This window comes from Chenopodium quinoa, unplaced genomic scaffold, assembly GCF_001683475.1.
Source record: "Chenopodium quinoa cultivar QQ74 unplaced genomic scaffold, ASM168347v1, whole genome shotgun sequence".
Classification (NCBI taxonomy): domain Eukaryota; kingdom Viridiplantae; phylum Streptophyta; class Magnoliopsida; order Caryophyllales; family Amaranthaceae; genus Chenopodium; species Chenopodium quinoa.
In genome coordinates this window covers 2,226,268-2,235,918 of record NW_018744072.1, presented here as the reverse complement: position 1 = coordinate 2,235,918, position 9,651 = coordinate 2,226,268, and the positions used below count along the sequence as shown (strand labels likewise).

The 9,651-nt window shown below is 44.9% G+C and overlaps 1 protein-coding gene across 1 annotated transcript; it reads left to right on the top strand.

The window, feature by feature from the left end:
* Positions 1 to 7,222: 7,222 nt before the first annotated feature.
* On the top strand, positions 7,223 to 9,157 carry LOC110691322 (protein ASPARTIC PROTEASE IN GUARD CELL 1-like). Its single transcript, XM_021868242.1, has one exon. The coding sequence runs from the start codon at positions 7,618 to 7,620 to the stop codon at positions 9,043 to 9,045; it is 1,428 nt and encodes a 475-aa protein (XP_021723934.1). The 5' UTR covers positions 7,223 to 7,617; the 3' UTR covers positions 9,046 to 9,157.
* Positions 9,158 to 9,651: the final 494 nt, after the last annotated feature.

Here is a 9,651-nt window from a genome sequence, read left to right as displayed (position 1 = left end):
GCACTCTCCAAACTTGCAAGCTCAACTCTGACTGAGTTAAGCCGTTCTGTCTATGTGGAGGTGCGCCGAGAAAAGAGTGTAGCCGAAGCAATATCAATCTGCTGCGCTGCACTCGAGCCGAGCTGGATGGATGACATCCTGGCTTATAAACTCAGGGACGAGCTCCCCGAGGATAGGAATTCGGCCTCCAAGATAAAGCGGATCAGTTCACGATTCCTCGTCTTCGGCGGCCAACTCCTCAGAAAATCCTTCTCCGCTCCATTGTTGAAATGCGTGGGTCCAACGGATGCCGACTATATTCTCCGAGAGATTCACCTCGGCATCTGCGGAAACCACATAGGAGGGAGAACCTTAGCCCACAAAGCTCTCAGGGCAGGGTATTTTTGGCCTACAATGATCTCGGATGCAAAGAACATGGTCAGAAAATGCGAGAAATGCCAAAAATTTGCACCGGTAATCCATCGGCCATGCCTAGATCTCCAGCCAATTCTTAATCCTCTTCCATTTGCACAATGGGGGTTGGATATTCTGGGACCCTTTCCCGAGGCCCCATACAAAAGAAAGTGGCTGATAGTCGGAATCGACTATTTCAGCAAATGGATTGAAGCGGAAGCTGCTTCAAGCATATCTGAGCAAACTGTCAGACAGTTCATCTGGCAGAACATAATAACTCGGTTCGGCATCCCAAAAGTTTTTGTGTTCGACCACGGCAGACAGTTTGACAACCTGCCCTTGCGCCGATACACTGATCAATTCGGGATAAAATTGGCTTACTCCGCGGTTTGCCACCCTCAGAGTAATGGCCAAGCCGAAGCCGCAAATAAACAGATCCTTAACGCTCTCAGAAAAAGAGTAGAGGATCAAAAGTCCAAGTGGGTAGAGGAACTTCCGGGAACCCTCTGGTCACTCCGGACAACCGAGAAGGAGGCAACGGGGCATTCACCTTTTCAGCTGGTGTATGGATCCGAAGCAGTGCTTCCAGTGGAAGTGGGCTCAGAAAGCCTACGAGTGAATCTCTTCTCAGCCGAGGAAAATGAGCAGCTCATGAAAGAGTCCCTCGACTTCCTTGACGAGATTAGAGATCTAGCCCGAGAAAGGATGGCTGCACACAAGCTCAGAATGAGCAAGTCCTATAACCGAAGAGTCTATCAACGACCTCTCAGAGTTGGGGATTTAGTTTTGAGGAATGCTGCAGCTGTTCAAAAAAGTCGCATTCATGGCAAACTCTCAGCATCTTGGGAGGGACCTTATGAAATTTATCAAGAGCTTCAGCCCGGTACCTTCAGACTCAAACAAATGGATGGCACCGAGCTGAAAAACCATTGGAATGCCGATGTGCTCAAAAAATACTATGTGTAAATCCTTCGGATAGTACAATCTATGTAAGTACACTGATTTTGTTTACAAAAAGGCCATCGAGCCAGTATTCATTCAGATTGCGTGTATTCTTTAAGTCTTTATGCTTTCTACGGTTTTTCAAAAATTCAAGGTTTCATTCGGCGCTGTCCGGGGTATTGCATAATGATGCCTTGTACCTCGGCAAGCCGTAAAACCTGCCAAAAAAGGATACAAGCCCGAAGTATTGCATAGTGATGCCTTGTACTTCGGAGAATCTGTTCCTTTGGGCAAAAAGGCCATAGACTTATCCGAAACATAGCCTAAAAAATAGGAACTGATAAAGCCCCGAAGTATTGCATAGTGATGCCTTGTACTTCGGATGAATCAGTTCCGGGTGGTAGTTGCAACTCTGAAGTATTGCATGATGATGCCTCGTACTTCAGATAAACTGCTGCCCCGGCATGGTGTTTCGGATAGTTGTTCCCTTGGATGAATTGAAGAAAGTGTCACAAGAGTACCATCTCTAGAGTGAAAACTCTCAGGTGGGAAATCAGTACTTTAAAAACAGATGTAGAAAATAAAGCAAAGTGTTCAAAGATCCTCGGCTTAGCCGAGAAAAATTATCAGCCATTCCAGAATTCAGAAGACCTCATCTTCAGATTTCTGGGGGGCAGAGGGAAATAGAGAAATGGCACAACTGATCTAATACCCTTCAGCTCAGCCGAAGTTTGATACTTATGTCAGTTTTTTCACAAGTTGAAAACATCCGAGTACAAACGGCAAAAAGAAGTCTCAGCAGAAATGATTCTCGCTAGCCGAAGTTCTGCACTTAGCAAATATTTGAAAGATCATTCAAAGAAAGCAGTAAAGTGCGAAGACTGGTAGAGCGAAGGAAAAAATACACGAGAAAGCTGAGAAAGTGAACTTTGAAATAAAAATGTTGAATTACAAAAATTGTCGGCAGCCGCCCACAAGCGGAAAGTAACAGCTGCCGAAATACGTACAGGCAAAATAAAAATATAATAAGCTGTTGTACGATAAGGCAAGCTGAAGCAAAAAAAACAAAAGGCAAAAATTCAGAAAGCGGCAAGTCTAAAGTTGAGCGCATGATGAACCGCAAGATTCTGAAGACGACTGCCCGAGTTCCTATGCTTCAGCCTGAGGATCAGACTGATCAGCTTCATTGGGCCCAATGGTGGTCTCAGCTCCAGCAGCAGAAGAAGCAGGCTTTGCACTCTGCCGAGCCTCCCTTTCCCTCTGCTCAGCCTCCAACTCCATCCTCTCAGCTTCTTCCTCGGCTTCCTCAGCCTTAAGGATTTCAGCTTCGATTGGAGTTGCATACTTCATGTGAGGGTCTTCGGGATCTTGGACCCATTCAGCACATTTGGACCAGTCCAGCTTCGGCTCAGCATGAAGGCAGACCCTTCGGCACACTCTGAACCCGTTTCTAAAACCCATTTCATACTCTTCTTGGGTATAGATACGGACTTTGAGTAGAGCCTCAGCATCGGCCAACTTCTTCTTCGTCTCCTCCAAGTCTTCCTCGGATCTCTTCAGCTCATCGACGAGCTTGGAGGAGGAGCCTTTCAGCTCGGTAAACTCTTGCTGAACCTGGGAAGCCTCGGCCTGAACTTGGACCATTTCTTCCTTCTTGGCAGTGAGCTGATCCTCAGCCTCTTGTAGCTTAGCTCTTTGAGCTTCAGCAGCAGCAGCAGCCCTTGAGAGTTGGACATCCCTAGCTTGGAGCATCTCTTCAGCAGCCATTCTGCTGGCTTCAAGAGATTCTAGCTGATGCTGCACCTCAGCCTGTGCAGCAGCTCCTTGGATTCGGCTCTCGATAGCAGCCTTGAACTTGGAGATGTCCACCCCCAGGTGCTCTTGGAGGAATTTTTCCCCTTCCATCAGTGGGGGAAAAACCTCCATCTCCATAGCATCACAGAAGGTTTTCAGAGCTTCGGCAGCTTTTTTACCGTACTCCTCAACCTCCTGCTGCTTCTCTTCAGCTGCTGCCTGCTTCAGCTTAGCAAGCTTAACTTCCTCTTCAGCCACCTTCCTTTCGTGCACAGCAGCGTCCACCCTATCTTGTAGGGAATCTATCAGCTCTACGGTGAGAGTCTGATTGTGCACGAACTGAAAACAGGGGCACAAGTTAAAAAAGTAAAAAATAATAGCTGAAAGGTTGAGTTCAGAAAGAAATCAAGGCAAGGAAAATTACCTGCATCATCAGCAGTTGGTTAGACCTGGCTGGGTCAGGAACTGATCTACTGGATTCGCCCATCCCAGCAGTGGCCTTCAGCGACCAGATCCTTGCCCTGTCTACTTCGGACATGCCAGCAAAATTGCCGAAGTAGGCTGCAGCCCCTTCTCGGTTTTGACCCCATATGAGGTCCCAGATGTGATCTGGGATTGGAATTCGGGGGGCCGAGAAACCCATTTCTCCAGAATGCAGAGTCTGGAAAGAAGGGAAGGACGACGATGGAGCTTGATTAGCTTTGGTTGTCTCAGCATCGTCCTTCTCAGAGGAGTCAAGTACTATGACCTCCTCTTCTTCAGGGGTGAGGACGAAAGCCTCAACCTCTCTTGCGATATCTGCCGTGAAGCCTTCAGCACTTGACATCACGGCATCTTTATTTTCGTGCTCAGCAGCACTCTCCTTGATTTCTTCTTGGACCCCTCCCTTAGGTCCGGGAGTTCTCTGATCCACCTCCATCTCAGGAGGTGGCGGAGGGGTCTTTTGAGGAGATTGGGGTGTTGGCTGGGGAACCCTCGGCGATCCATTGCCTTCCTCAGGTTCCCTTATTGCGACGCCGATGGTCATCGGCCTCTGCTGAAAATCATGAGGGCCGATGATGGCCATCCTTCGGCGCCTTTTCAGAAGGGGCTGCTCGTCCATATCTGAATCTGAAGACTCTTGTATTTGATCTTCGGGACGAACAGGAGCTTTGCCTTCTCTGTGTCTGTTACTCTCTTCAGACTGTAACAGACAGGGGGGAAGAAGAGTGTGAGTAAAAAAAAAAAAAAAAAAAGAAAAAAAAAAAAAAAGAAGAAAAAAGTTGTCTAAAAACTCACCGAGGTCTTCAGCAAAGCCTCGTCTTCTTCAGCTGCTCTAGCTGCAGCTTCGGCTTCAGCAGCTCTGGAGGACCCTTCTCCTCCTTCACAAGCCTCAAGTACCCGTGCAACCTCTTCGGCTGTGCGGGCAGCTTCAGCTTCTTCTTCCAGCAGCTGAAACAAGGGATCCCTCTTCTTCCACCAAGGCTTCTGCCTCTGATACAGAGCAACAGCCTCAATTTGGAAGTGGGAAGAGTCTAGGTGAACCTCTCGGCGCCTTGGTTCAGTGATAGGGGGAGCCCGATCAGTTACGACTCGTTCTCGGTTGACGCCAAGGCGAGCGTAATCAATGCCGATGTTGGTCTCGTCCCGTTCTGAAAAAGAAAAGGGGAGAAGTCAATTCAGTTAGTTCGGCACATCACAAGAAAGCAAAATGAAAGAAGAAAAGAGATAATAAAGGCCTCGGCCCCAGCCGAAGAAGATTACCATCCCTAAACTTTCGGCTGAGGCCGACAGCTGCCAGCATATTCTCTTGGAAAACATAGTGCGTATCGGGGAGCCAAGTCTCCGGGATATGCTGCATTCGGCCGCTGCCTCCCCGGTTCGGCAGCTTGCCGAAGATGTTCTGCTGATTAAGGTTCGGGTCTGGCCCGCTATCTTCGGGAGGACCTAAACTTCCCATATCAGGATCCGGCTCGGCAAGATACCGGGGAGCGCTGAAAACATAAGGATGGCTCGGCTCCGTGGGCGCCCTAACCCAAATCCATTGACCTCTCCAGTCCTTGTCTGAAGAGTCGTTCGGCCACATGGTTAGGAACGGGGGCCGAGACTCAATCCGATACCACCCAGAACCATGGCTTCCGTGCCCACTCTGAATATTTGGCACTAGCCGATGGAGCTTTCTGAAGCAGTGCAGGTTCGGCACGTATCTGAAGAATTTGCAGACCCATAAGTACGTCATTACCCTTCGGATGCTGGTGGGGGTCAGCTGGCACAGGGAAATGTTGTAATGGATCAGCAAGTCTCGGACGAATACGTCCAAAGGGAACCTCAGCCCATACTGAAGCTGTCTCGTGTACACCCCCACATACCCCGGGGGTGGACGATGGATTCTATCGGATGCTGAGGGCATTCGGCACCAATATCCATCAGCTTCAAAAATGCCGTAGTGCAACTCAATTTGCTCAGCAAATCGATATTGATCGGCGTTCTCTACCCACCATGAGTAGGGACGGTTCTTTATCATGGCCGAAGCTACTTCGGCATCCTCCCACTCTGAAAACCCGGGGAGGATATCCCAAAGGACAGCGGGAACTTCATCATCCCGTCCTGAAGCTCTCACCCCCTCAGCCCTCTGAGGAAGAGCCGAAGAAATGGGAGTCGCCCTAACCCCTTCAGCAGGGTCAGACTCTGTCCTTCGTCCATTCCAGGTCCCAATCCTGTCCCTGGGATCGGGGATTAGCCTTGCTCTTCTTGGAGCACGGGCTCCACCTCTAACTCCCCTCACCATCGACGAATTTCGAAGGAAAAAGTCGAAAAAGGGGAAAGAGTGCAAAGTCGAGGAAAAATGAAATAAAATCAAAGGAATTTACCTTGATCTGAAGCAAAAGCCGCCGATTTACGAATTGGTAGTGACAAGTCTCAGCTTCTAAGCTTAATGCTCGGGGAATTTGCGAAGTTTTGATGCGGGCTCTTGAGCGTTCTTGAGAATTCTGGGTTTGTGTTGATGAGTGAGTGGGGAGAGAAGACGCGCCTCTATTTATATCTCCAGAAATGGGAATTCAAGGAGTCTGCGTTTCAATTTCTCTCAAGCACCCCACTAAGTAGCCGTTAAACACACGACCTTGCAGTTAAATCGCCCATTACCCGTCCAACTTCCGCAATCATCCACATTAACTGTTGTTATCTCATTAATCATGGGTTAATTACGGTTTAAATTCACATTTTTGGATCAGCAAATCATTCACTTCCCTCCTTTTCTGGTTAAATCAAACCCGACCCGTCATCCTTCCAAATCGGGTCTGGGGGGCAAGTTGTTTGGGTCCAATTTAGTCCAATTGGGCCTGGTCACTGAATGATCCAATTAAAAGCCCAAGGCAAAGGTTCAACTCTCCAAACATGCTAAAGTCAAAAATCAACATCCTCAAAGCCATGTCAAGGTCAGTCAACGGCCCAATCAGCTTGGCCCAGCCCAACTGATTTCCGGGCCCAATCCGCCTCCTTCATTAGCCAAGGTATAAAAGCCAACAATTTGGTCAATTCTTGGTAAGAAAAAGACAATAAAGCCTCAAGCAACTAAACTCTTGCACAGCTTTCTCTCTCTAATATACTGACTTAAGCATCGGAGGGGCCTTCCTCGGCGTCCCCCCCGAGGCTAGTTTACGTGTATTTGTTGTGCAGGAAACCCTCGGCTCCGGCGTCGTTCGGACCGAGACCAAGTTCCCTCAAGATAAAAGGATCTTCCGAGATTCGATTGTTTTCATCCGAAACACAAACTATGTTTTAATGATTATTATTCACACACTTTTCTATAAAAGCCTATAAAATTATACCAAAAATAGTAATATAAAGAGATATTAAGTACATAATGACTTATCACCTCACTACCTCCATTTTGGATATTAGTAGCTGCTTACTTTGCCTCGGATGTGGCCACATAGCACTAGAGACTTATTATGCATCTCAGCATCTGCTGATCTATTGTTTCTTGATGATATATGTCTGATCTTATTTTGCATTAAATATTATTTAAATATGAAATTTAAAAACTTTCTCATTTTTAGATTAATTTAATTAAGTGTGAATCGTTTTTTTTTTTCTTTTACTTTTACGGAGTAAATAAATTTATTGAAAGATATTTTTTTTAAGTGTTATTGTGTGCCAGTGACACGTTAGAAATCCCATAATATGATATGAGCAAAAAACTAAAACGTACATTATATCAACCTTTCATCTTCATATCCAAACACAAAATCGACAAAAAAATGTCACAAAATCATGAAATTATACAAATAAAATTCAAAATAAATGATAGTAGCATGTTATACAAAAGTTGTTGGGGGTACTATAATCCTGGTCTTCTAATTTGTTGTAGCAGCTTATTACCTATACATCTTTATATATGATCATCTAAAGCTCCTCCTTAATTATGTCTTAATTTCAATTATTGTCGGACAACAGTCCTTTAAAACTCTCACCTTACTCCTTCCTATTTCACTCCAATTTTTCTTAATGGCTAAAATATCTCCTAATTCATGTATTTTTGCTCTTTTGGCAATCTTTATTATTTTTTCATTACCAATATTAACTTCTTGTAGGGATTTTTCACTTTTTGGGTCCAAAACTACTACTTTAGATGTCAAAAGTTCTCTTCAAAAAATAGCTCCAAATTCCTATAAATTGTCTAATGTGCAACATTTTCAAAGCACTAATAACTCTTCTTTTAGTTTAAAGTTACACTCACGTCATCCAATGTACCAAAATAAACATGACAACTACAAATTTCTCCTTTTAACTCGATTAGCTCATGACACAATTCGAGTTGGCTCGATCCATACACGAGTTAGTCTTGCAGCTGAACAAAATCTAAGAGCCCCCATTGTCTCGGGTGTAAGCCGAGGGAGTGGGGAGTACTTTAGTCGTGTGGGGATTGGAAATCCACCACGTGAAGCATATGTGATAATTGACACGGGAAGTGACTTAAGTTGGGTACAATGCCAACCTTGTACTCAATGTTTCACCCAACCGGACCCGATCTTTGACCCAACCCAATCCACCTCATTTGGATCCCTCCCATGCAACTCCACAACATGCAACGCGCTAGACGAATCCGAGTGTCGTGCGGGGAGTTGCATCTACGAGGTATCTTACGGTGACGGGTCCTACACCACGGGCGACTTCATAACCGAGACCATAACTTTCGACGGTGGAGACACCATCCACGACATCGCAATCGGGTGTGGCCACAACAACGACGGGTACTTCACCGGGGCAGCCGGGCTACTCGGGCTTGGCGGAGGATCATTGTCATTACCCTCTCAAATAAACGCGACGTCGTTCTCCTACTGTCTCGTAGACCGCGAATCTAACTCAACCTCCTCCCTAAACTTCAACACCAATGCATCAATACTTCCAGCTGATCCAACCCTAATCACAGCACCACTACTAAGAAACCCTACTGCAGAAACATTCTACTACCTCGGGCTCACGGGACTAAGCGTAGGAGGTACAACATTGTCAATCCCTACTAGGTCATTTGTAATAGACAAGGACGGGAGCGGTGGGGTGATCATCGACACCGGAACAGCCGTGACACGGTTGGAATCACGGGTGTACGAGTTGTTACGAGATGAGTTTCGTAAGGGGACTAGTCATCTACCAACGGCAGACGAGGTGGCAATATTTGATACATGTTATAACCTTAGAGGACAAGAAAGTGTAGAGGTTCCGGCAGTGGAGTTTCACTTTGCCGGTGGAAAGAGTTTGGCGTTGCCGGCGAAAAATTATGTGATTCCGGTGGATACAGAAGGGACGTTTTGCTTAGCATTTGCACCAACAACAGCATCAATGTCTATAATTGGGAATGTACAACAAGAAGGGATACGTATTGGGTTTAATCTTGTTTATTCCTTAGTTACCTTTGAGCCTAATGAATGCTAATTTAATTTTTTTTTTTTAAATTAGGTTTAGGTGTATTATTATTTATTTCAAGATTTGTGATACATGGAAAAAATTAATAATTCAATAGTACTATTTCAAATATGAGTGATAATTTTTTGTTGGTATGTATCAAAATCTTGCAAATTTACATTTTAAGGAGAATGAACGAATTGGATTTCATATTGTCATGTAATTTTGGAGAAGAGGATAGTTTTTAAATAGCCACAATAAAATTGTAGTCATTGTATTAAATCTAATTACAACGTTATTTTTATTGATTAATGTGAATTGTTGATATGTTTTGTGTTTATTTTATTTTTAAAAAATTGACCGACAAAAGGAATTAAAAAAAATATCATGTTGTTATCAGTTTTTGCTTCTTCTTTATTTACTCAGTATTTTTCCCCCTTGCTTCTCTTCAATCTTTGTTCATGATCCATGCATACTGATTATAATTGGCTATCCAACCATTATTGTCATCTTCACAGTATTTTTTTTCCTTGAATGCACCCTTTGATTTACTCTATATGTCTTTAACTTTTTATGAATTTATTTCAGGCTAGATACTTGGGAGTTTGGAAAGTGATTTCAAGTAATAACAATTAA

What these genes read in the sequence shown, in the direction of transcription:
- LOC110691322 (XM_021868242.1), top strand. Translation starts at nt 7,618, where the DNA reads ATGGCTAAAATATCTCCTAATTCATGTATTTTTGCTCTTTTGGCAATC.